This window comes from Varanus komodoensis, unplaced genomic scaffold, assembly GCF_004798865.1.
Source record: "Varanus komodoensis strain SLA01 unplaced genomic scaffold, ASM479886v1 scaffold1, whole genome shotgun sequence".
Taxonomy (NCBI): Eukaryota; Metazoa; Chordata; class Lepidosauria; order Squamata; family Varanidae; genus Varanus; species Varanus komodoensis.
The window spans coordinates 98,757,912-98,785,740 of NW_025335268.1; the positions used below are offsets into that span (position 1 = coordinate 98,757,912).

General features: G+C 38.8%; 1 protein-coding gene across 5 annotated transcripts in view; it reads right to left on the minus strand.

Moving 5' to 3' along the window:
* Nucleotides 1-150: 150 nt before the first annotated feature.
* Nucleotides 151-27,829, minus strand: part of STN1 (STN1 subunit of CST complex) — a 35,287-nt gene continuing 7,608 nt past the window's right edge. For 3 of the 5 annotated variants that reach the window (XM_044438148.1, XM_044438158.1, XM_044438177.1), the window contains exons 3-10: nt 26,206-26,301; nt 21,104-21,175; nt 18,639-18,809; nt 17,263-17,374; nt 15,698-15,866; nt 9,355-9,477; nt 8,774-8,846; nt 5,789-6,446 (exon numbers count right to left, since the gene is read on the minus strand). In XM_044438148.1, the coding sequence (XP_044294083.1) occupies nt 6,289-6,446; nt 8,774-8,846; nt 9,355-9,477; nt 15,698-15,866; nt 17,263-17,374; nt 18,639-18,809; nt 21,104-21,175; nt 26,206-26,301 (974 nt within the window). In that variant the 3' untranslated portion in view covers nt 5,789-6,288. Of the gene's footprint in view, nt 707-5,788; nt 6,447-8,773; nt 8,847-9,354; nt 9,478-15,697; nt 15,867-17,262; nt 17,375-18,638; nt 18,810-21,103; nt 21,176-26,205; nt 26,302-27,829 lie in introns of those variants that run through there. The other 2 variants (XM_044438167.1, XM_044438187.1) reach the window with 2 other exon arrangements.

Here is a 27,829-nt window from a genome sequence, read left to right on the forward strand (position 1 = left end):
AGAACGCTGTTACCTGCCCACCAAAGTGGTACCTTTTTATCTTCTTGGATTTGCATGCTTTCGAACTGCAAGGTTGGCAGGAGCTGGGACAGAGCAATGGGAACTCAGCCCATTGTGCAGATTCAAACCAGCGACCTTTTGATCAACCAGCACAGCAGTTTAAACAACTGCACCACCTGCAGTCTCTTGAAAATATCTAGCATTACTCAAATGTCCCCTGCAAGTTTACAATCTGGTGCTAGCAGTGATGCAGTAATCTAGGAAACAAAGTACTTGACATACCTTTTTAGACCTGGTCTTCAGCAGTCTGAGCTACCTGACCAAATGTTATATTTGTTTTCCTCCCCTGTTTTGCTAGTTTCTGCTTAGAACTGAGTCTATTTTGTGCTTGCTTCAAACTCCAATTAGCTGCACTTCTAAATTTGGCTGTTTGGCTTTAGGGATTAGAGATATCAGATAAATTGGATACAAATGAATTCTAATAAGTTCTGGATACCCCACTTGCAGATTCTGCAGCTGACCAATTTTGCCTGATTTGCAGATTCTATGCATCTGGGAAATCTTTGTTTTTTACTTTCTGTAATTTTATACAAACTTAATCATAAAAATACAAAATATTAAAAAACTGACAAGAATATGCATTACCCCCATAGACTAAATCTGAAATCCAATTCCATCAACAAGCAGCTGAGAGGAACTTGACAATCTGCAAAAAGCAAAAAATGTATTTAACAAAGTTCATATACCCCTAAGCACAGCTTAACTACAGATTTTACACAAGTGACAATACAATGATCAGTATTAATTTACTTTTTGTTTGGATATGCCTAACAGCTGATTCACTAGCTACAGCTAATCCCTTTTCCATTATTGACTTCTTATTCAGCTTTCTAAGCAGTATATGTCCATGTGTCATTCACCTGGCCATGAAATAATATATATTCCATTTAAAACAGTTGGTTAAAGCTTTCAATACATAAAGAAAGGAAGACAGTGCATAGTCCATCTACTGTTCAAGTTTGCTTCAACAGCACCACACTGTGGCTATCTATTTAACAGCATACAGTAGCAGCACAAGACAAATAAATCATATCCACCTATTAGGATTTCTAAACTAGATAACCTAAAGTCTATTTTACCTCTAAAGTCTCTATTGCATACCATGAGTCCATTTTCCCCCTGGAAGAACTTTCAGAAGAGGTTGTTAGAACATTTCTTAGCACTATAACATTAAGGTTATAGGATATTTTTAATATGCCCTTTTGGTATTAAAATAACACAAGTGAGAAGTTGGAACATAGTTTTAAATTTTCACAGCAGAAAAACAAAAAGGTTGCTCTGGCTAAGATTCTTCAGTAAGCCTAGTAGAGATGTCAGAGAAATCCACAACAGATTAAAATGAGTTTGGATTTATTTTTTATTTAAAACATTTCTATGCCGCCCCATCGCAACAAAGCCTCGGGGCGGCTCACAACACATAAATAAATACAGAAGTAATAAAATAAATACTAAAATTATACAATAAATAACACCCCCCAGTGCATTCTCGGCTAAAAAAAAAAAACCTAGTTAATAAATAATTAACAGTTAAAATAAGTTAAAAAAAAAAGGTCTTAGCCTGGCGCTGAAAAACAAATAACGACGGCGCCAGGCGGACCTCTCTGGGGAGCACATTCCATAGATGGGGCACCACCGCAGAGAAAGCCCTCCTCCAGGTGCTCACCCTCCTAATCTCATTCACTGAGGGTTCCCGGAAGAGGGCATCTGCTGCTGACCTCAAGGGGCGGGAGGGCATATATAGGTGCAAGCGTTCCTTTAGGATTCCTAGGAATCTGATTTGCGGACTCCAAAGTAGACTGTCTCCAAGTCATGCAGGCTTTTTTCTTTTCCTTTTTTAACTTTTAGGAGGGGAGGGCTGCAAATTAATGAAATTCTCACACCAAAAAGTCAGTTTCAGGAAGAATTCTTTAGACTGAATAATAGAAACGATGTCTCCATAACTACAATGTAGGAAGCCTGTAAAGTATACAGGAGGGGGAAACCTAATAGCAATGGGCTCAAAGACAAAAAAAGAAAAACTGGAACAAATTATAAATCTCCACAAAAGAATTCAAATACTAGAGAACCATCATAAGAAGTCTCCAGACAAAATGACCTTAACTGAGCTCAGACAATTAAGAATCCAACTAGAATTGACTGAGATGGAGGAAATTCAGAAATTAATTTTCTTAAAACAAAAACACTTTGAACAAGTATATAAACCTAGAAGATATCTAGCATACTGCCTCAAAAGAGAAATAGAGAAGAGATCATTAACAGGTTAAAAAAGGGGCAATGAAATCACTCATGTGGAAAAAAATATATAAGTTCAAAATTTCTTTTCAAATTTGTAAAAAGAAAAAAAAAGCTTAACATCAGAAGATGGAATGGAGCAATAAGCTCATTGACAAGTTCACACCAGATCAAAGAAAAACACTAGATAGCACAGTCACCATTCAAGAAATCTTGCAAGTTATAAAAAGATTTTTTTAAAGATAAAAGTAAGATTAAAAAAAATAAAAATAAAGCACCTGGACTGGATGATTTCTCTGCAATGTATTATAAGTGGGTAGAGGAAAAATTAATACTACCACTTCAAAAAGTAATGAATGAAATTAAAAATAAGAGATCATTGCCCTCATCATGGCAACAGGATTATATAATATTGATACATAAAGAAGGCAATGATCCTGCTTTGCCAGTCTTATAGACTACTAAATGTAGACCTACTTTTTACTTTAATAATGGTTGAAAGATTAAGAAAATGTATAGAAAAACAAATTCATACAGACCAGACCAGATTTATACCAAATACATTAATGAAAGATGTCTGCTGTGATCAATGCTATTGACTATATTAAGAAAAAGAAAAAAGTAGCATTTATTTTCCTAGGTGTGGAAAAAGCCTTTGATAATGTTTCTTGGTCTTTCAAGATCTATGAACTGGATCTAGGCAATTTATACAAAGCAACCTGCTAAGATTTTTATACATGGGATCTTCTATTTGAGGAAAAATAAAGACTGTAACATATGGGGACATGGCCAACCAACAAGGACAAATCAAGTTGTGGTAAAAAATAAAAGATGAAGGAAAAATATAGAATGGTTCCTTTATTATCAATTAGTCTCAAGATTAAAAGGGGAAACTCAATCAGGAAAAAACATAAAACACAATCTTACTTTTTTTGAAACTATAATTAAACATCAAAAACTTCACCTCCAAGGATGAATTTACAAATTATTGCTTAAACATGATGCAAAAACTCAACAAATTAAAATATCTATGAAAAGCTGTTGCAGAACTTTGAAGAAGAAATACAATCATATCAATGGGAAGCCTTATGGATGAAAGATATAAAATCATTGCAGCTAACGTTATAAGAAAACTGGTATATGAAGTATTTTTGGTAGTATATTACCCCAAACGATAGTCAGAAAATGGATGAGAACTTTAATGGAAAATGTTGGAAATGTAGAGAAAGATAGGACACTCTACCATATGTGGTGGACGTGTGATAGAACTAAAAGACTTTGGAAGCAGATATATAGGAAATGCAGAAAATACCTAAACTTAACTTTCCAATGAATGCCAAGAATATCCTATTTAGTATTGTACCAGAGACTATTCCAAAGATTATGACAGAGTTATTTAAATACATGATAACAGCAGCAAGAGTGATAATTGCTTCAAAGTGGAAAGCTGAAGACTGTCCAACTGTCGAGGATTGGAAAAACAAGTTAGCTGACTACACAATAATGGGCAAAATTAACTAACTACATTAACAGAAGGCCAGTCAAAGAATTTACTCACAGATGGAAAGCTTATTATGAGCAATTTGTTAAAGAAAATATAGTTTTTATAAATGTAATTACTCTTTTCAAGTTAAAGCAGTAAAATTGTCTGACTGAGAACTGAATTGTTTTGATGAGATTATAGCCAATGAGATTATCACTTTTTATGAATGTTTAAATGTTGATTTCATGTGCTATATTTGTGGATTGACCCTTGGCACCTTCCTATGTCCCCTTTCCTATTATATTGTGTGGGGAAAAAATAAAGATTTTAAAAAATGGAAATATAATTAGGTCACTGAATAACTGTGCATGGCACTGCATTTGGAATTCTGTAAATTGCAATATTCTGATAGATTCAAGAGTAGAAACACTTACTGCATAGCCATCCTTTCTATTCATTAAAATCATGAAATTAAAAAAAAAAAATCTATTAAAGTCAATTTGCAGACAGCAGAACAAAGACACCCGACAATCCACCAAACAGAACAGATTTAACAAAATCTATACATTGCAACATTACAAAAAAGAAAGCCACCCCCCCCCCCCGCAACCGTCCTCTCAGCTTCTAATAAACTACAGGTACCAAACTGCAAGATACTGGCTACTCAACAGTGACTACTCAAAGGCAGAAGTATTTCAAAGAAACAAAGGCACTCAATGCTTATGCGGTTAACAGGTCTGCCATATACCAAAAGGACTGCAGATCTGGCTTTGTTTCACACGTGTGGGCATGATGGTCATGCATTTACAAGGAAGTCCACGTGGCAGCTGGAATGGCACACAGGAATTTCCTTTGACAAAACTGTAGAGTGCTAGAGCAAACAAGAGGCTCTTGACAGGCAGTATAGCTTGGAACAAGGCTCTTATCTACTGGAGGCCTGCCATAAGGATACATGCAAACAAGGCCATTTATGGATCATGAGGCATTCCACCCACAGTAGGAATATGGGGTAGAGAAGGGAGAGAGACAAGGCTCATGTTGACAACATATTCTTATTTATTAAAGTGAAGATAAGGGCATACTGGAACTGAAGTTTATTCTACTGAGCATTTATGCAGTGTTTTAGATAAGCAACTTTTTATATATAGGATTAGACATCTCTCTCTCTCTCTCTCTCTCTCTCTCTCTCTCTCTCTCTCTCACACACACACACACACACACACACACACTTTTCTGCAGAAGAAACTGGCATTCTTCCTTGTGGTAGTTCCAGACACAGAATTCAATTGGAAGCAGAAATATCCCCTTCCATTTTCAAACCTATTTTTACACAAGCATATTTCAATATTGCCCCTTTTTATTTTCTTGCTTCTAAGTGTGTTCTATTTAGGAAGCTCATGCAAGGACTACAGCCTAGGAAATATCCCCTAGAATAGCATTATCTGAATAGAATGATGCCATATTTCCTGTGGCAATCTGTTTAAAGTTTGGAAAATGGCAGCCTTCTTGCTGAGGGCAAAAGGGCAGCTGTTATAGCTAGGACTCTTGTTTTGATTGTCTCTCATTGGTTTTTTCCTTCCACTACCTAATGCACATCAAATCTCTGGGACAGGGGTAAAATCCACCTCTCAGATGTATGATGGATAGTCATAATCTGAACCTGATAGTTCAACACTCTCTCCTTGGGTACATCCTACTGATTTGTTGAACCTAAACTGTAGCAGAAGTATTTCAATCTTTTAGAAAGAAGAAAGATTTCACAAAAGTTGGGAAAACTGCAAGTATTAGCATGGTATGTCACACTGGGAGCAAGAGGGGGGATGCCTCACTTTCTGTAAAAGACAAGAATACCTTTAAAACAGATGAATATTCTTCAAAATATTCTTCAGGTGGGCCAACAGTGTTGGACATATTCTGCTATTTAAACAAAACATGAAAGGTACCATGTGGCTTGAAATATTTACTCACAAGCCATCTCTTTAGAGATAGGAACAATGGGATTTTAATACAGTATGAGATCCAAAGTTTGTGTATTTTTAATGAACAGTATACATTTGACTGTTTACAGAACATGAACGAAACTTTGCACAATTCAACAACCAGAGGCTTAAAAATATAAAAGACATGGAGACAGCACAATACATCACAGAAAGGAGACTTCAGTGCATTCACACCGCTCACCACTTTAGGCAGCACCTGCCTACTGAATTAGGAAGGCTGATTCAAAGTTTCTTTGTTTCCAACTCAACTTCAAGAAAGCATTTGTAACATGACAACTTTGCCTATTTTAAAAAGATGTGTTTACAACCCAGATCAGAAACAGATGGGAGTGTTTCAAAAATAATTACATATTCTGAAACCTGGCATAGAGCAAAAAAACATGAATATAATCATGCAGCATATTCTAAATTAGATAAGACAGAATAGGAACAGAACCGAATCCTTGGTGCTGAAGCTATTTTTACTGCCTATTGGATAAAATATGGTTTAAGAAGTCCATGATATCCCTTGCCTTAAAAGACTGTGTAATAGTCTTCCATTGTAGTGACAACATCACTGTTAGCCTCTAACCAGTCCAGGAGGCAACAGATCACAGCTTCGGTAACATACGGGCTGTAGCTCTGTTGAATACAACTGAGAATGTGACGTCGGTGGCAGCCCTTTTCAGCATCTATAGAAATAAAGTGAGAATGCAGCACTGAATAGACAGGCAGAACTATATTGTGTGTGCATTTTTAAAAAATTGGATGCGTTCAATGAAACAGAAGAATCCCACAATAGATGCAGACTTTTCACACAAGGTACTACCTTGCAAGTCACAACTGTTTTTTATTGTTTCATATATTCAGCTAATATGAACTATTCACATATTGCTAATGTGTCTTGCATCCAAACTTTTGCACTGCCCCTCTAGTTCCTCAAGAAGAATATTCGGCTGTGTACTTCATGGGTTGCATTCAGTCTTTGTTTTCAACTCCAGTACTAGCTCTGAAATGCTCATCCACCGTGAAGTATGTGTACACTTACACGCCTCCAAGAAGAGGAAATCAGATCTGAATAAGCAGAAAGAGTTCCAGTTTCTTGTTCTTGAGTCTAGTTTGCCTGTTAGCAGCTTACTCAGACACATCTGAAGTTTGCTTTTGTTAATAGGAGCACCTCTTGATAGGAGCATCCCCTCCTGTGCTTTCCTTTCAGGAATCTTTCCTACCAACACACACTAGCTAGATTAATCCTTTGGCTTCTACAAGCAGGAAATGAATTCTTCATGTAGACATAAGGTTCAGCTGACTTTCCTGCCACACATTGGGCAATTGATTTCCTCAGGATTAGACATTCTTCTTCAAGGAGAAAGCAAGTAAACATACATATACATACACACTGATGAAACCCTTCAGGTTCAAAAAGCATTAAGAAATCCTGGAATAGTCCCAGCTGGAAACAACCTGGGGATCTCTATCATGATCTCAACCATAGCAAAACAAGCCAAACAAACTAACCTTCATAGCATACATTGTACAATCAAAACCCATACATTTTTACATATAATTATTTAAGCCACATTTTAGACACATGGCACTCTCAAATTAAGTTACAGAAGCAAAGTGCTCTTGTTTCCATCTTATGGCAAATGATACATATACTTCCTTCCTTGTCATGTTTTACATAGGGGTTCTTCCTGTTGTACTTGCTAATACATGTGCACCTTCACCAGAATTACAACCAGCAATATTCTGATCAAGGGATATACTCTTTTATGTAATAATTATAAACACCAACTAGACCAGGGTGATTCAGCTTTTTGTACCTTGAGGGTCGCATGAGGACTTCGACATGAAACCCAGGGTAGCACAAAGAATTACATTTCCATATCGTAAATTGAAGTGTTCACATATATTAATATACACAATTAGTATATTTAACCATTAAATGAGGGGAAAAATTGGTATGAGGTCTCAGAGTTGGCTAACCTAATTGAATGAAAAAGAATGCTTTGTGGGTCTGTGATCTCTGCAGAAATCACAGGCAGGTTCTTCTCCAATCAGAGTCCAAGCACAATGTCTGCTTCCCTGTTTCTCCTACCCAGAAACCCACCCAAGTCCCTCCTTCCTTCCTGAAATTGGCGCACTGACCTTCTTGTACTTGAGCGGATGAACTCTCTGCACTATGCCCCACGCACTCCTGCTGGCAACTGCAAAGGTGCACCTGCGGCTCAGGAACTGAGCGGGAATGGCTGGTGGCCTTGGGAAAGCTCTTTGCAATTATGCCTGTGCCATCACTAGGATCTGGACTGGGGGATCTGAGTAGCAGAACAAGGCATCTGGGGTTGCATGTGGCACACAAGCAGGCTGCATGTTGGACTACCCTGAATCAGACACTGTCTATGTTGCTGGTAGTTCTTATTGCAGAATTTTTGAACTCTTTTTAATTTTAAAAAAAATATTTTAGCCCAGTACTGCATTAGCACTTACTTTACTATGAGAACACTGGCATAACCCTTCTGAAAAGGAAAACAAATGCAAGGCTGGTGCAGCTCCAGTTTTATTTTTCCAGGAGGTATAAAGCTGCCCCAACAGACAGGTGGCAGATTTCAGAAAAAGGTTTCAAGCACTTTGAGACAATTCACTTAGGTGCTGGATCACCACTAAACACTTCCATTGTTAGATTTCATTCTGCAGATGCTATACCTTATAGCATGTCCTCTAAACCTGCAGATATTTTCTAAAAGGTTCACAATGATGAACAGGATTCAGAGTGAACTAAAAATAGTTTTATTTCCTTACAGAAACCAAGAAAAAGTGAAAGCAAACATGACAACAAGAGAGAAGGCAGATATACTAACCCTTTCTTGTTTGTGTAACAATGGTCAATTTCACCTTCCCATGGAAGTTACTTTGCTCTGATGTGTAACAGATACATTTTCCTATTTAAATTCAATTATTACTTATTTGTAACTTGATCACATATGAAACTATGTGATCAAGAGCTGCCCACACTTACATTTTGGCCTCTTGCAATCAGCTCTTAGGACTTCAAGGGTTGTTCTATGCAATTCTCTATCTTGTTCTGTTACCTAGAAAAAAAGGAAAGATCCCTAAATCACAGTAATGTATATTATAGTACATGAAACATGAGAGCCAGGCCTACAGTGAGAGACTACTACAAATAAAATATTACTGGAAATGATTGCTCCAGGGTATCTTCAGCATGTAGAGTGATTTCAAGCTTACAAGAATTTAATTTAAAACAATCCCACTGTTCAAAGTCTTTGGTGTTAACATACTATTGCTCTGCTCCAGGGTTTCCATTTATTCTTTTCTATTCTCTGGCCCAGCTTATATATGGCACTGATAAAGCCCATAACTATAGAAGCACTCCAGGGGCACCTGACCATCTTAAAGTGCACTTTCTAACAGTGCTGGCTTATCTGCAAATAACATTAGCATGCAAGCAACATGCTCCACATGGTAAGCATATTCAATTGTGATAAGGTGTGTGTAAAGCTACATGGGTAAGGGCTTAACCTGTTTATACATCATTTATAAACCATACAATGTACGATCCAGGCCTTAGAAACTTACGTAAAACAGATTCTTGGGATTCTGTGATTTCTGGAAAATAACACCCTTTTCCTGCAATACCTGGATTGCTTCTGTGAAAGCTTTTCTGATTGATTTGGAGCTTGGACCAGCTTCTGATTCCATCTGAGCAGAGAAAAATAGATAAAAGGAGACATATTTGTATAAAGAAGCATGAGAAGCATGCAAGTTAGTTGCATTAAGGTTGTTTATTTGGGTTTGTACAGGAATCAAAACACTTAGAAGCACTCCTCTTCAGATAGCAGCCACAGTTTTGGCCTGAATTGTAAAAAAAAAAAAAAAAAAAAAAAAACCTTACTTTAGCAGTTGGAGGAATTAGCTGCCAAAGTTATTTTTCCCATGAGACACTGACCCATTTTTAATATCAAAAGGGAACTGAACTAGGGGATTGCAAAGAAGTGCATGTTAATTATTCGCTTTGGTCTAGTGCATCAATCCTGTCTGACAACAGTTTTAATTAAGAGCACTCTTCAAGCAAGCTGACACAATGCTTAACTTGGATAGTTCCCGAAAGAATTGCTAATGACAAACTTCTTGTGACTGACAGAAAAAGCACAAGAAATAGATGTTCTGTTGGAAGTAAAAGAGAGGAGCTTTTCAGGAATCCTGGTATGTATGCTTTAACAAAATTATTCCTTGCTATATAGATAGCTCTACATTTTCATGCCTCCTTATATCTCAGTCCACAGCATCACCATTTGGGCCATTATAGGCCATGTTATCCCACAATGAGCATTTCTAATAATGGGCTGATTGTGGAGGATTCTGCTGGAGGGTTGTTTTGGGTGGGGTGGGGAGAACGTTTCTCCAATCTAGGAGCAGCTCACCAGAAATACGTATTTCAAAGATCTACAGCAGGGGTGCTCAAACTTTTTGAACAGTTGAAAGGTGCTGGCGATGAGTACGGGCCACCAAGGCGGTGCAGACAGCGGGCGCATGTGCGTGGCGAGGGCAGGCGTGCACAGGGATCATTTTCTCTGAGTGAGTCCAAAACGATCTCCTTGTAAGCAAGCCGGCGCCTCGCCACAGATGCATGCGGCGAGTCCAAAACCTGTGGCGGGCCAGATAAATGGGCATGGCAAGCTGGATCCGGCCCACAGGCCGTAGTTTGAGGACTCATGATCTACAGCATGTCTTCCTATGAGTTCCATGACTGTATGGCTCTGAACCTGGGTCACCATGATAAGTCTTCTGTCCATTCTCCACTTCGATTCTTGGTATAGCTAAGACAACAACTGTGGAATGCATACCAGGACTTCTACAGCGATTTAGTCAGGAAAATGGGAGACAAGCTAGCAGCAGAAAGCAATTAAGTAGGAACATATAGAGCATGGAATAGGAAATTTAAGTAGATCATTCATAAAGGCAAGGGAAAATACATAAAATGTACCTATGACTATAGAGTAACATGATACACTGGGGATTTTCTGCTTTGAAAAAGTAATTGTTGTATTCTGCCTGAAATGTGATGAGGTGCTTTGTACTAACAAAGAATGCTTGATTAATTTACTTGTTTCAAAAGATAAAGACTTTTACAACTTATCTGTTTCTTAGTTTTTCTTAGCTGAGAGGGTATAGTCACGGTCCAGTCCAACACAAGCATCCCATTGTGCCTGTGTATGCATATTACAAGTATTTGTGTGTGTATAATTAAAATCTGGGATAAGCCCTTCATGAATCTAACAAAAATACAGAAATTTATGCCATAATAAATGTGTTTGTCTTTATTTATTTATTAGAACATTTCTATGCCGCCCCTTGCCGAAGCCTCGGGGTGGCTTACAACACAGTAAAATACAATAAAATACAAAAATAACAATATCAAATTAAAATTAACAATATAAATAGAAAATATAAAAGATATAAAAGAAGTGATAAAAGAAGTCGCCCTGGCCAGATAAATAAGTAAATATTGTTAACAATTAAAATGACGTTTAAATAAAAAGGTCTTCACCTGGCGCCGAAAAACAAATAACGACGGCGCCAGGCAGACCTCTCTGGGGAGCACATTCCATAGATTGGGCGCCACCGCAGAGAAAGCCCTCCTCCGAGTACCTACCCTCCTAAAGTACCAGAGGGTTCTGCCAACAAAGCATACCTCAGTTTTCTTCCAATTACCTCAATTATCAACAGTCCTCTGTTACCACTACTTGGAGAGTCTGCAAAGCTCCATTCCCTTTCTTTTTTTCCTTCTTTGGCCCAAGATATCTGGGTCTATCCATCTTCAGTGCTATATTACAGACCTGACACGTCAGATGTGTATTGTTTATCTTCAGAATTAATTTGGATGAACACAAAACATCCCAGGTAATTGGATTGGAATGAATCATCCAGTCCAGTTCACCAGTGCACACAAACTCTTCAAATAATTCCAAGGAATAAAATTCTGCAGCTTTCCTAAGCAACAGCACAGCTGTTGTCCTAATAAGGAAGTTCTCTTAATGGCTATTTCAAAGTCTGCCTTCCTATAATTTAAACTCACTTCCTCATTTGTAGCAGTAGAGAATACATAGTATTTTAAATGTATGTCTTTTCTTGGGGCTAAAACAATTTGTTTCATTCAATGTTTTCCTTCTTTAAAATTCTATCATCTTTCAAATGAATTTCTGAATTTTCCAGTATTTTTCCATTTCTTCTTCAAAAAGGGTCAAATTTAAATAGTTGTAAAATTACAACAAATTCACAAAAATAGTTATAAAATTTACCTTAACCTGCATGTTAAGGTAAATCAATGGGGGGGGGGGACCAAAAGACAAAACCTCTCCCAGCCAGTGCAAAAACTGATGCAATAATATCTTATACAGTATAATATGGTACAATGCTTTATTGTGTAAAAAAGTTTTGGTCAATCTCTTGGAGAGATGTTGAAAAATTGAGTTATTTAACCATTTTTTTTAAAAAAGGGCTATTAGGTCAGTAGCTCGCAAGTAGGATGCTGCTGAAATACATTGGAAGCTGCCCATCCCCAATCCCCAAAATCTGATTTCATGTGGGTTAAATGGCACTAGCACGCAAGAGTTCATGCTGTCTCCTAGCTGATACTATATAAGGAAAGTAGACATGCAAAAAAGAAGAGATAATTCATTCACACTATACTGTGTTCCAGTCTTCTGGATTTAAATCTCAACAGGAGTCCAGCTTAGTCTATTTCAGGTATAGGGAGCTTATCTCAGGAGTAACCAGGAACAGGTAAGCTACCAGCTACAAATTTGATTTTGAGGACACAAGGGATCAAGAAAGGACAAAAGTTCTACCCAACAAAAGTTATGCATTTGTTTGCATGCCCCCCAAAAACAACAGAAACGTCTAAATAATTATTCAGCTATTTGATCACTACCTGGCCTTAGGACTTCAGAATATAATGTTTCATTTGGTCCATATGCTACAGTTTTATTTCATTCACTAGCAAAGTGCTGTAACAATTTACAACAAATACAGAGGAACAGAGGTGGAATGAACAATCTAAATGACCTGCTTTGAAATGATTTCTACCCTAAGGCCTCAGGGTTCCATTATCAAATGGATAGAGAATAAAAGATAACACAAATATCAAATGCATTATTACATATAAAGCCATAAAAGACTTCATGCTGCATGTCCCTACTAGCTCTGAGATCATAGAATGGAATCTCCTTCCATAATATGGTGCCCTCCATTCACGTTGAATTACATTCTTATATGGGAGTTATAGTCCAACACATCTGGGCAGGCAGAATGTGAGAGAGGGAATAAAAAGTCTTCATAGAGGTCATAGCTGGAGCATTTACTGCAACTAAAAATTCAATATAATGGCATGACAAAACAGCATTTTACAGTTTCCTTGCAGCTCATCTCGGGGAAACAGAACACCACATATGATAAAAATAACAGTGGCTACGTACTACTTTCAGGAAGAGAGAAGTGAAAGAGCTTTCAAAACTGAACTTTTCCCAAGCATTCAAGCCTGCAGCATTCCAAGCTATTACAAGACCTTCCAGTAGATACTATAATGGGCAATGTTTTCTGCTAACACAGAAAGAGATAGGCTAAATTCAAAACATGACAGGAAGGGCTTTCAGTGTTCTCTGGAAGACCTGGGCATTTCCTAAGGAAACAGAATAGAACTTCCCCTGGCAAGCAAATGTAAATACAGCTCACAGTCTTTTGACTATCAAATGGAGCTCTGCTCCTCCTCCTTCCTTAATGCAACTTGGAAATAATGAGCTCACTTGGAAAAATGCAAACAGTAATTCTGCTCTGAATCAGCATCTGAATAAGCATCCAGGCTAGTCTTATCTCCCTATTAGTAGCTGCCAAACTTTAACTCAAAACATAGCATGCTGTGACCCAGGAACAGAGCCATACCATACAAAGCTCTTTATTTCAGTGCCAACTTGCAATTAAGCATCACAGCTTTCACTTCAGGGCTGTTAACTGCCATCACATTACTTGATGTTACACTACATTTTTGGGTTGTACATGTGCAATGATGCTCTTAAACAAATCTGGGATCCCAAGACCAAACAAATGATTTGTCACCAAGAGCGTCTGAAGTAGTCTGAAGCAACTTAAGGTAGACTCTTCTGCCTCCTGTTGGCAATATGGCCCCCAAAATTGTGTTACTATGTTCAAAATCAATTTTTAACTACCAAAAAAAAAAAAAAAAAGGCAAGGCAAGGCATAGACTGAGATACAGCTTATGGAATATGTAATTACTTAAGACCATGTGTGGTTAAATTTTTTCAAAGGAAATGTGATTCTGACTGATACACTTCAACACAAGAAATATGAAGGTGTGAAAGACAAAGTGAAAGGAAATTAAGAATTATTCAGAATTTTACCAGTGAGCTGCTAAGGTATGTGACTTTCTAGAATCATATAGTAAATGTATGATTGAGCAGTGATTTTAAGCCCGGACCATTAGGCTTGTCCAATACATTATTATCAATGATTACATTAACTCTGTTATGATTACTCATGTACTAGGCTACAAAAGTTGAGAGATTTGTTGTGGTTGGAACAATACTATTCCCTTGTGTGACCACAGCAACAGATACACTCAGCTCTTAACCTGCTGAGCTGAATAGCTTGGGAAATCCTTTATCTTTACCAGAATCATTTATTATGGCAGCTGTTTGCAAAGCAGATTCTTTCTCTGCACTTTATGTTATTGTATTATATTCCTGTGCCACTGAACAGCAGGGTTCTTGTTAAAATCCAAGTTTATTTGCTTTATTAAAATGCAAGGACAAGCATTTCTTCTATGAAAACAAATGGTTGCCAGGAAGCAACCACCAGGAAGATCACAGAACCAGTATGAATGGGAGTCAGTTTTGTTGTAACTTTAACTCAGTGAATGGTTTTTGGAGGTTTTAACATCTTCCAAAACACAAAAGGAAAACTGCCCCAAAATTGCAGAGTAGATTTCTGCCCTCTTCAATATTAAGTTTTGCCTTTCATTTTATCTAAGGAAGGAAGATTTCTATATCAATGCTAAATCTTAATTGCAACACTACAGGAAATATTTTGAACAATTCTTATGTTCAAGCCCAGACTGTTAACTGATGTGGGTATACATAACTTTCCATGCCTTGGAATAGTGCAAATTTGCACCAGGAAGATACATGGCTCAAAACTCTATTCTTACATGCTATGGCTCATTTGTAAGCAAATATCTATTTAACCAGAAATGTCAGACAAGCACTTGATGTTCAACTCTGATTCCAATTATAGTTTGAAACTTGGAGCCTCCTAAAAACCCACCCCAAAGTTTTACTTTAAACAGACTAAAATGCCCCACACAAAGAATGTATAATACAGAACAGATGTCTGCATATTGTATAATTTCCTGCAGAAGGTTCCATCTTTTAATATGCTGGGCGTCACTTATCTTGCCACTGATTAAACTGAGCACTGATCCACTGTCTTTTAAGAGAAGTCTCACACTCAACCGTAATGTCATAATAGAATTCTCAAAAGGAAGTTAAAGAGGTTGAAGGTGACTACTGAGATAGAGCTATAAAGTATACTAAACAGTCTAACAAGATCTATCACTTCAGTATTTACTGAATACACTCAAAGCCCTGTGTAAAATCTGGTATTTAATCCAGTTTCCTGAGAATCCAAATTTCCATTACCTTAAAAAAAATCAGCTTCTAGTCCTTGCGACTACTGACAAGAAAACAGTACTTGCACACTGTTTGAGAGATTCTAGGTGGGTATTTTTTCTAAAATAGCAATGAATGCACAGGCTAATATTCTATTCATGGCCATTGCAAAACATTATTAACTGACCTGAGATACCCCTAAAAAAAAATTTGACTACAAAGTCACCTTTACTACTCACTTGCCCAGCCGTGGTACTTGGTATCTCTGATTGTACATGACGGACCAAATCCTCCACGGTTTCCAATTCCTGTTTATAGAAGCTTTGAATCTTTTTCCCCAACAGAAAGTCTCTTATTTTTCCACTCAGTATGGTGATAGAGCATAGTGCATCTGCAGGACCTTGTCTTCTATCAATACATAATAGTTCAAATTAGAAGATGCTGAAAGCTGACCAAAATAGGAAGATACTGAAATTAGGTATCTAAACCTTGTCTCTATCCAGTCAGGAATAGCTTGGTTTCAATAATCAGTGCTCTGGTAATTTCTAAATTCAGTTATTGCAGTGGACACACTATGTGAGGCTATCCCTAAAATAGTTCAGAAGTTGCAGATTGTGCAGAAGTGACAGCCAGATTAATAATCGGGACTCACAGGTCTGAGCACATAAAACCAGTTTTGGCCTGTTTATACTGGCTGCCTGCATGTTTCTGAGCCCAAATCAAGGTGCTCACTTTAACCTATAAAACCCCACATGGCTGGGAACCACAATACATAACACAACCTCTCCCAACCATATGCCTCTCCCAACCATAAGTGACCTGGACATTACGCTCAACATCTGGAGCCTTTCCCTGAGTTCCAGTTCTGAGGAGATGGCAATGTGAGAAAGAGCTTTGAGCAGCCCCCAGTGGCAGAATAGCCTTCCCACTGCAGCCCATCCAGCACAAACCTTGTCATCTTTTCAGTAGTAGATTAAGACAGACCTTTAAGCCAAAGCTTCTAAAGATATACTTGATTATCCAGGAGCTTCATGTGATTAACCTTTCCAGGTATTTTTATTTTACACAGATATTCTTTGCTGCATGCTTTTAGTAGTTTTTAATTGTTCATGTTTGCTTTGATAAGATGTTATGCCATTTTATTGTATGTTATTGTATTGCTTTTACGTATGCCATAAAGGACCCGGCAGAGAAATGAAAGTGATTATAACCATAGAGCTGGATAAGCACAGCAGACATAGCAACTGCAGATGCCATTTACCCCCTCTATTTATTTCCATGGGGAATGGAGGCTGCAGCAGGGATCACGAGCCATATGTTGCCTCCACTGGTGCATATATACCATAATTTATAAGATTCACTGTACTAAATTTCTTTGATAGTTGAGGGTTTGTTTTTTTAATATGCCTTCTACTAAAGCCTTCAAAAATGTGACTCTGAATAGGTTCTGGCTGGGCACTCCCAAGCTATTGCTTTATCTACTATGGACACATCACCTGTATTTCTTCCCTATCATACTCTCATCCCTGCCTTTAATTTATCCTCCTCTTCATAGCTTCTTCATCATACTAATTGTTTCCATATCAGGCAGTGTTAAGGGCCTATGTTTTACTGTCTCCAACATGGATTCCATACTTCACTGCCTTAGACCATACTTTTAATGTAAAAGAACTCTCCCCAGTCTGACAGATTTGACTACCACTCAAGTACTCCCCAACCAACTAGAGGGTGCCAGGCTGGGGAAGCCTGAGCAAAATATATCCTCTCAGGTTATTTGTATTTCACATCATTAGTTCATACTGACCTCTGTGCCTCTTCCTGGAAGTGAAATGGCTTATCATAAATATCTCTATACAAATGGGGGAGTTTTAGCATCCTTGAAATCTGAACTTCAAACATAGGATCATTAATTTTATCTGGAAAAGATATGAGCAAAGGTCAAAAAACTACAAACATATAAAAACTTCAGCTTTTAAATATAGTATTTGTTATATTTAAGGTAAGAGTAAAAATTAGATTATTCACAATTGCAGAATATCAGGGACTACTCTGACCGGGTTTGTAATTAACATGGTAATTAAATATAGCGTTTGTTATGTTATGGGGATGCAGACAGCTTCTGTAGGGCAACTTATTTTTCCTCAAAAAGAAACCCTGAAAACCTATGGCTTGTTTAGAGACTGTTTGACCCACAATGGGTTGTCAAATTGCCTGATTCAGAACAAGCAGCCACATCACAGGTAGCAGGAAGCAGCAAATGAGCTGCTTGTCAAGAGCAGCAAAAAGCCTTTGCCATTCTTATTGAGTCTCCTTAGGCCGCTGCCAGTGACAACTGACTCTCCAAGAAGCATTTTGGAACAGATGTCATTGTCTTCCTCTCCCCCACCATGAACATGACCCTTTTCGCTGTCACTGCAGCTTTTCACCTTTTTGAAGATTACTTTCCACAAACTCAGAAATAGCAACCACTTCAAAGTGCTTAAGTGACACATAACTGCACCCCTCACTGGTTTGCCAATTTTTAATGTTTCTACTCTTTTAAAAAAGTTGCACAGGAAATATTTGTGCACTCTTTAATTATTGAGAGGACAGTAGTTTGCAGTTGGGTGAGTACAAAACTCTGATCCAAAATCTGAACCCTTGCCTGATCAGTGTCCTGCTGCCAAAGAAGGCAACATCCATGGCCACTAACAAAGCAAAACTTGAGACATGTTAATTTGCTTTAATATGACAGCTGTCAAATGGCAAGCTCTCAGGCACAAAGCAAAGAGGAGACACTCTCTTATTTATAAAACATGGTGGCAACTATTTCACCCCTTCCCAGCAAATTCCTTCAGTTTTTAAGTTACAGCCTAACAGTTCTCAGTGACCTTCAAGTTTTCCAACTTTTCCTGGACCTTTAAGGTCTCAGGAAAATGGGAAAATGCTGCCCACCCTATTTACAGGAGCATTTTTGACAGCTATCAAAACTAAAGATTTGAAACAGGGGTTTTGACAAAGCTAAACATGGTTTTTTGACAGGAACATGTACAGATTTTACAATTACATAAATAAAAAGGTGGCAAACCAGTGAGAGCCACTTCAAGTACTTTAGACAATTTGGAGGAACTGTCAGGTTACTATTATGGGAACTTGAATGGTTGGGATAAAAATGCACACTACTGAAAGAGTAATGCTCACAATACATGAAGGCCTTGATTTCTCTCTGCTGCCTGTAGATTCGAATGCAACCACGAACTCTGACTAGATCACCGATTTCTAGCCTTGTTTTTTGCTGAACTGCTACTTGCATCTTCCTTATCTGTTCAATTAGATCCAACGCACCTGAAGTACTTGAATGTGATTCAAAATCTGTAGAGAAGTAAGTAAGTCTTACATATTGCTCCTTTATTAACAACGATATTTGGAATGGGAAAGCTAAATGGATATTTTAATATGACAGATGCTGCTCAACAAATCAAGGATGATAAAGGCAAGTTCACATGTAATATGGAACACAACTCTATTTTGTCAACTTACAAAGTGCCCCCTTCCAAGCATCCTGTAAATATAACTTTGGGCAGCTAATGGAAGAATATACAACAGTTAGTTGAGATAGGGAATAAGAGGAGATACTGCAAGTCTTCTTGACTATGGCTATGATCTGACAAAATGAGACATTATTACAAACTTACGTAGAAAGCAGCTATTGTGTGAGAGTTGCTTCATTAGCCATTAAACCTCAATAATTTAGATTCTACCCCTATATTTTCTGAAATCTGTTCTAGTTGCTTTAAGAATAAAATAGGCACTTCTCCTGTCTTGAGCCCCAATCACTGGATATAGGTGGAATATAAATAAATATATTAATATCTTCTTGTAAGAATGATCTTTTTAAAAGTAAACATCCTCAACATTGTGTATTTCGTTAGCTATGATAACATATTCTAAAACTCAAGTCTTATTACTGCATGAGTACTATAAGACTATCTAAACATTTAATCAGCAGTTGACAGTATATTCAAACATATTTTGTTAAATTCATCTGATTGTAGAATGCAAGGCATCTGTTTTCAGGAAGTGTTAATTTTCATTTTCCCCAGTGCTAAAATGCATCTCCTTCATCACACTGGACCCATGTGTATTTACCATCCAACACTGTTTCTGTCCCTAACTGTTTCATGTATTTGATGAAAGGACCCTTGCTTGCAGTATGTCAAGACACAATACATGCAGTATTTTTAAAGTGCATTTTATTTTTAAAGGTAATAAAATAAAATTTTATTTTATTTACATGCAGTGTATTTTTAAAGGATTCTATTTATTCTTCTTTTGTTTCATGCTACTTTCCTGCAACCCAGAATTAAACAAAAAGAACCCAAAATAAAAATCCTCCACAAACCTCACACTTAAACAAAAACATCCTTGATATGAAAACAAAACAAAAGCTGACTCTTGGTGCCTGACAATCTATAAAAACACTTTGACAGAACTTTATGCTTATTAGGTCAGTATTTAAAATTCAGTTTTTGATCTCGTGCAATATGCTCCTTAATTGTAGCTGCCTAGAAGAACTGCTTGCCTGAATGAATTCTTGGAGCAAGCAGGCTACTAAATATTCCATGTTTCCAATTATTCATTAGATTTTAGAGCTAAGCCACTGTGACTTCTGCATTAAACATTATCATTTTTTTCTGGTCTTACAGAATGAAATTTTGAGATGCAAGCTTTTAATAGACTGTTTAGATTTAGGTATAACAATCCGATCCCAACCATGTATTAATAAAGGTTTTCCCAGTTAATGCTGTGTATCAATAGAAAGTACACTGCAACATTTCCTTAAACACTGCCATTATTTTCTCCACATTGAAAGCAGACAAGGAAACAATGAACAGGAGTAAAAATCATACCAGAAGGAAGTGGTCCAAGAATAGAAATAGGAAAGTCTAGTGAGTTCAGAACAGCCAACCCACAAGACAAAGATTATCTGTGTGATTATGTGCTAGCACATTAAAAATGACTTTTGTGGCCACCATAACCTCTTAAAGGTAGGAAAAGAAAATAACTGGCCATGTTCTGTTATAGGTATTTGCAGATAAAAGAAATTCATCTGCACAGAAGCATCAAAAATATATAATTTATTTCCTTTTCTATCACTTGGCCAAAGTTACTTTTACAATTTATGAATATGTACTTTATCACTTGTAATAATGTATTTCAAAATCTAAATATATTTCCAAGTGTTCAAATTGGGACACAAAATGTAGAAGATAAAAATACAGCAAACACACCATGCAAATGGGAAAATATGCAAAGAGATGCCACAAGGTGCTACATTCAAGAGAGTCTAGCAGGTCTCAGATCATTTTTATAGGATAGGAAGAATGCTGTTTATCCCCAACCCCCACCCCCCGAAAAAGCCACATATTCTTCAGAGCTTTCCCTCACCAAAGTGGAGAAAATACATTAGGCGTTGCAAGAAGAAGGTGCTTTGGGCAGATAATCGTCAGCGAGGTAGGTATTAGCAGTGTGTGAAGGGATTTCAGCTCTGTTCCTTCTCTCACATTAAGTTAGGACAATGTGTGTAAAGCAAAAGGGAAAACAGTACAAGCATCCGAAAACAACGCCAACAATAGTATAGACTAATAAATACATCTGAGAGTTACCTGACAAAGATTTCTTTTCTGTCAATGTGTTCTTCCAGCACATACAACTTATTACGCCTGTGCCATCATCCACTAGAAGACAAGAAAACAACTTAAGTCGTTTTGGTTAAAGTTCACTTTTCCACAATAACAAGATAGAAACTGCTCATTGTACTAAGTCACAAACATTTTTGCTCAGCAGTAGAATTATTCTTTTTACCTAAGAGAACAAAACACTTCTCAAAAGACAAAACATCTTTCCTCTCTCTTCCCATTTCTCTGATCCTATTGCAGCAAATTGACATTGGAAATGGCTGACCAAGCCTACACATCCAAGTGGATGACTCAGAGAATAGCTTGTCCAACATTTTTCTTGCAGCCTTTGCCTGGCTGATGATAAACTGTCTGCATAACAGATGTGGGAAGACTATCAGAAAGCCTGTTTGGCTTTCATGACAGTCTGCCATTTTCACATGGCACTCAACTTGTGTCATGTGAACCCAGATAACAAGAGTTCTTTGAAAATCAGACAAAGTTCAAACAACCCTACAACAAGCTAATAAGTTGTCTAACCCTCAAACAATCCCAGCTGCCTGGGTTTGCATAGCACAACAAACCACAGGAAGCAAGGCATTTGTGAACAAATTTGGACTACTGTAATGTATTTTACATGGGATTGCCCTGGAAAATGGTCTGGCCATTGCAATTGGTACAAAACAGAGCTGCCAGGTTATTGACTAGTACCAGCAGACATGAGCAAATAACATTAGTCTTATTTTAGTTACACTGGCTATTGATTGAAGTCCGGGCCTGCTGACCTCGATGTCTTCTGATATCTCAAATATACGTCAATGTATTCTAACAGTTTTTTTCTTATTAACAGTGCTCCTCATACCATGCCTTCTGTTCCATTATCTTCAGAAACAATCATTACATAGCTATCCCTTTTGTGAAATATTTGACACTTATCATACCTCCCAAGATAGACACAAGAATTGTTTTCATTTGATACACAAACCATCTAGTATTAACTGCAGTCTGAATAGCGATTACAGAGGAAGAACGGATGACACCAGGAAAGACATCAGCCTTGATATCCAACTGCCAACTTTGGGCTGCCTCTTGAACCAGATGTTCACAAGGAGCTAGGTAACCCTAATTTCTGTGAAAGCATCTGAGTCACATTCAGACTGGAGGCACTGTTGACCTACATTCTTGTCATTCTCCTGTGTTTTCAAATCAGTTACTGTCTCCTTTCAGCAACAAGATACTCAGCCTGATGAAACAAAGTTCAATAGCAAGTTGTCATTTTATTGTTAAAACCTTGCAAAAGCAATCCTATTTTGAAAAGAACATAAACATTATGATGAATAAATCCAAGATTCTCCATGGAGAAGCAAGAAAGAAATCTGTGTACTTTCCCTTTACAATTTATCTCCAAACAGAGAAGAGTATCACAGCTCATCAGGCTTGGGCACTGGATCTACCTAATCACCTTTGCACCTAGCAAAGCCATACTTTTAAACTAAAAGGTAGAAGTAGAAATTAAAAGTGATATGAAGCAATTTGGTCTTGCTTTCCCTTCAAGAAAAACAATATAACATCGGTGTCTGTGCATTAGCTGGTGGTAGAGGGAGAAATGGCCAGAAATAGATAGGGAGAAAGTTTGAAGGGCAGTCGCCCTTCAGAGCAAAGAACCAGTGTCCAAGGCTGAATCAGTGAGAACAATGAGTATTTCTGGCAGGCATGGAAAATCACACACCCAACTCCCCACTCTCTGCTTTAAATCAGCTAAAAGACCTGGAATCCTGGGTAAAAGGCGGAACAAGCATGCAGCTTCTTCATTTCATGTAAAGCATAGTGGCTGCACTTGCCTCCTTATTTACCCTAAGTCATCAAAGAAGCCCCAGAACCTAATACTAGCAGACTGCCTTTCAGTTTCAGGGGGTCACAAGCTTCTCCCTTGAACCCCATAATCTTCAATGTTCATAATCTTCATGAAACTGCTTCCAGGCTGTTGAGCTGCAATATGCTGACAATACCCAGGTCTGCCTCTTTTTTCCATCATCTAACGTTGGGGAGACTGTAGAAAATCTAAACAGGTAATTGGGATCAGTTTTCCAATAAACTGAGATGAATAAACTGATAGTTAATCTAGATGTCAAGTATTAGCTGTGTCAGTGATGGTGTCTACCAGGGACAGAAGGAAGCAAGGTGCAGAGCAAAGAAAGGAAGCTCACCTGCTCAAGTTCCCAATGTCTTCAGCTAATTATCTGAAGGATTGGGGGGGGGGGCTATAATGGAAGTGTGCAGTAATCCCTTCCTTAATTTAATAATGTAATATAATTCCTTGAATTATATAGAAACAGAGCGAGTAAGGAGGGGTCTCCTGGGCCATCTAGTCTGACCCCAGGCTCCAGCCAGCTCCACTCACGACATGCCCACCATGGGCATGTCCAGCATATCTTTGAACACCCTCACCAATGGGGCCTCAACCACGTCCTGTGGAAGCCCATTTCATACCCTTGGGGTCCTAACTGTAAGGACGTGTTTCCTGGCATCCAAATTGAACCTTGGTTCCTGAGCTTTGCTCCAATGGAGCACTTCCTGCCTTCCTCTGCAGGGGAGAACAGATCTCTACCCACCTCCATGTGACATCCCCTCACATACTTGTTTGTTGCCAATATATCCCCTCTGAGTCTCCTCTTCTCCAGGCTGAAGAGACCCAGTTCCCTCAGTCTCGCCTCATACAGCACCCCCTGCAAACCAGCCACCAACCTTATGGCCTTAAACTGCACTGACTCTAACCTGGCTATATCCTTCCTGTAATGAGGGGCCCAAAACTGAACACAATACTCCAGTTGCAGGCGCACCAGAGTCGTATAAAGTGGTAGTAATACCTCAGTCAATCTAGAAGCCACACTTCTGGCTATGCAACCAAGGGTGGCATTCACCCTCTTAAACACCGCATCACACTGATGACACATGTTTAGTTTGCAGTCAACCAGCACCCTGAGGTCCCTTTCACAAATGCTGTTCTCCAGCCACTTGTCCCCTAACCTGTACTTATGACATCTATTCCTATGCCCCAAGTGCAAGACCTTGCACTTATCCACACTGAACATCATCCTGTTGTCTCCTGCCCACTTCCATAGTCTGTCCAGATCCTTTTGGATCTGGAGTACCTGCTCCTCCGTTGTGGCCACTGCTCCAGTTTTAGTATCATCTGCAAATTTGATCAGCAGACTGTTCACCCCTTCTTCCATGTCATTGATGAAAAGATTAAACAGGGTCGGCCCCAGGGGGACTCTGCTTGTCCCTGGCTACCATCCCGATGATTCCCCACTAATGGTTACCTTCTGCTTTCGGTCAGTCAGCCATGCCCTAATCCACCGGACAGTGCTTTGATGTATCCCAAAACTCCTCAGTTTCTCAACCAGGATATCATGGGACACTTTGTCAAAGGTCTTGCTGAATTCAGGTAAACCACATCCACTGCATCCCCTCCATCCAGCCATCTCAAAACCTTGTCATAGAATTCCACAAGGTTTGTCTGGCAGGACCTGTTTTTGCAGAAGCTGTGTTGTGTGGCTGCCAGCCTCCCTTCCCTATCTAGCATCACAAGATTTCCCTCTATTATGAGCCTTTCCATTGTTTTTCCTACAATGGACGTAAGGCTAACTGGTCTGTAATTCCCCATGTCCCTTCTACTACCCTTTTTGAAAACTGGGACCACTGATGCCACCCTCCTGTCCTCTGGAACTTCACCCGTTCTCCACGAGGCCTCAAAAATGGAGGCCAGCGGGCATGAGAGAACCCCTGCCAACTCTATAAGGATGTCATCTCCCCTTCTGCTTGCTAGAACTCCACCTCTCCCATGCCCTAGTATACAATGCTCAGGTACATAGCTGATGGTTCCAAACCTGAACTCTCTTAAATTCTTAGGAGCACAGAACCTGCCTCATACTAGGTCAGGCTATTTGTCCACTCTGACTGGCAGCAGTTGAGTCCATTCTATTCTTACCAGCAGTTGCTTTTTATTTACTGCTCTTTCAAAAACTACTTCAGGAGATTTTAATTTGTATTGAATATATGGTATCTGCTTTGCTACTAAGTGGCTGGCCGTCCCCTTACTGTTAAATAATGTTTAAGAAAGAGATGCCCAATCAAGCACACTATGGATGTTTTGAAATACAAATCTTAGCAACCCCAGTTAGCATGACAAATGATTCTGGGAGATTAGACTAACCATAAACACTGAAGCAGAGAACATACAGAAACACCTAGCCCAGTCTAATGTTTCAGACAGTAATGCTTCCCTCTAATGTTCCTCTGAAAATCAAAAGCTTGCTTGCATGTTGGTGTGTATGTGCAAATAAGTGTTCAGAGAAGGAAGCGAAATGATTCAAGTGACCTTTTAGAAAGATGTCTGACTCTTAGTCAGTATACATGTATTCCTAGAGAAGTTAAAATCGTGCTTCTGTTTCTCTATTTAGTACTTTTTTGTAAAGGTAACTGGCTGAAATGGAACTAGAAAAATCCAGAATTCGGACAGGGATAATAAAATTACAATCTATGTGTTGTACAGAGGAAGCTCTTCTACACCTCACTTTCATCAGAGTGCCTTCCACATAACTTGACTATCTTTCTATATTGGCAAACATGTGGCTAGTACAAGGTTGAGCACAAGGTCAATACATGTGACGGAACTGCAATATATCAAGCTCTAGATACCAATTTTGATATATTCCCAGAGAGAAGCCCACATGAATATACATAAGCTATTAAGGCTATAATATGCCAACTTTCAGGGAAGTAAGTTCACTTTACTCAATGGAATGTACTTCTGAGTAGACGTACAAAGGACTGCACTATAGTTTGTTGAGCATTTACAAATAAGCTTGGGTGATTTACAAATACATACTAATATTCACATGTCTTTGCAGAATACATTGGACATACATTCATGCTATTCATTATTAAAAAGCATTTTCTTTCTCTTCCACCTTTTTTTAAAATAATACACAAGTTTTCCAATCAAGCATGGAGGCTTCAATGTCAGGATACTAGTGGCTACCTAGAATGGAAAGAGAAAAAAGCTAGCAGGAATCTGAACTTCTTACCTCCATAAATATAAAATGATTCTTGCTCTTTGGTGAGAACCACAGTTCCAAGAATATCAACCTGCCTTATTGGATGTTGATTATAAAAGAATATACCTAAGAAGAGGGAAAAACATGTTTTTAGATTTACCTATATGAAATCCTGTATTTTAGAAACCTTCTTGTACCACCAACATGCTTACTACCTGTTAGCTAATAGTAACCTTCAACAACCAGGCCACAAGGTTATTGTTTCACAATTTGAGCAGACAGTATCACCACTAATGTTAATGCTTGAGCATGGACTGCTTTATTTTCCCAGTACTATAATCAAACTTGGGCTTGCATTCATTTGCTGCCATTTAGAGATTTACCATGTTCAGAGAACCATGCTCAGTTTACTTATCCTTGCTTCCAGTCTCAACCAAATAACTGACACTTGTTGAATTTGCTCAACTTGACCTGCCGCTGCTCCAACACCCCCCCCCCCCCCCCCGGCAAGGCCTTGCAGCCTCAACAAAGTCCATCAGGGCTGAGTGTCTGCACCTGGCCTGGCCAGTCCACCAGATCTCCTTAACATAAAAGCAGACCTGCTGTTGGGTGGCAGTCCAGCAGGGGCATCCCCAAAGCAGGTGTGTCCCTTTGGGATGCCACAAAGGTGAAAGTGCCTTTCTGGCTAGCCCTCACCACCCCCCATGCCTTTGTGGACCTATGCCTGGGACCATGGCTGAGAGGGCATCTATGCATCCAACTGGGAAGACAATGGGAATCCCAATTAGTGTAGTGATGGGTTGAGGGAGATATGGTGCTGGAAGGAGGCCTGGCCAGGTAAGGGGAATGTGGCTCAGAAAGCTAATGGCTGTATCATGTTCTGGGTCCTCTCCATACCTCTGGTTGGGCTTGATGGTTGCCATGTCAGTCAGTCCTCAGGTCATCAGATCAGTACAGAATAAAATCTACTTTATCCATAATCTAATCATAGATGTGACAACCGATCTGACATGTATAACTCAGATCTGGGTGGGTGAACAAGGAGGAATTAATCTTTCCCAGTGGTGCCCACCTGGCTACTTGGTATAGCATCAAGGTAGACATGATGGCTGTGGGGAAGGGGGTTGCCATAGAAGGAGAGATAGGAATTCCATCTCTCTCTCTCTCTCTCTCTCTCTCTCTCCAGGCACCTTGGACGACTAGCCTGGAGTCTTTGCACCTTGTGTTGGGCCAGTGGGACAGGTTGGGGATTCTGCTGGTGTACCGCCCACCCTGCAATTCATCAGTCTCCCAACATGAGCTGACAGAGTAGGTCTCAGATGTGATGTTGGAGTCCCTCAGGCTGTTGGTCCTGGGAGGAATTCAATATTCATGCTAAGGGCACCCTATCTGGGGTGGCTCAGGATTTCATGGTTACCATGACAACCATGGGATTCTGTCAACATATCTTTGGGCCAATGCATATGCTGGCACATATTCTAGACTTGGTCTTCTTGGCCAATTTTGAGGATGATGTTCTGAGTGTGAGAAGTCTCTTGAATTTGGCTTTAAGTTTGGTCAGAAACAAAATACAAATTTATAGTTACAAATAGATGGTTGTGTCACTCTCTCATCTGGCTTGCATCTCAGTAGCCATGCATATAATGTTTTAATT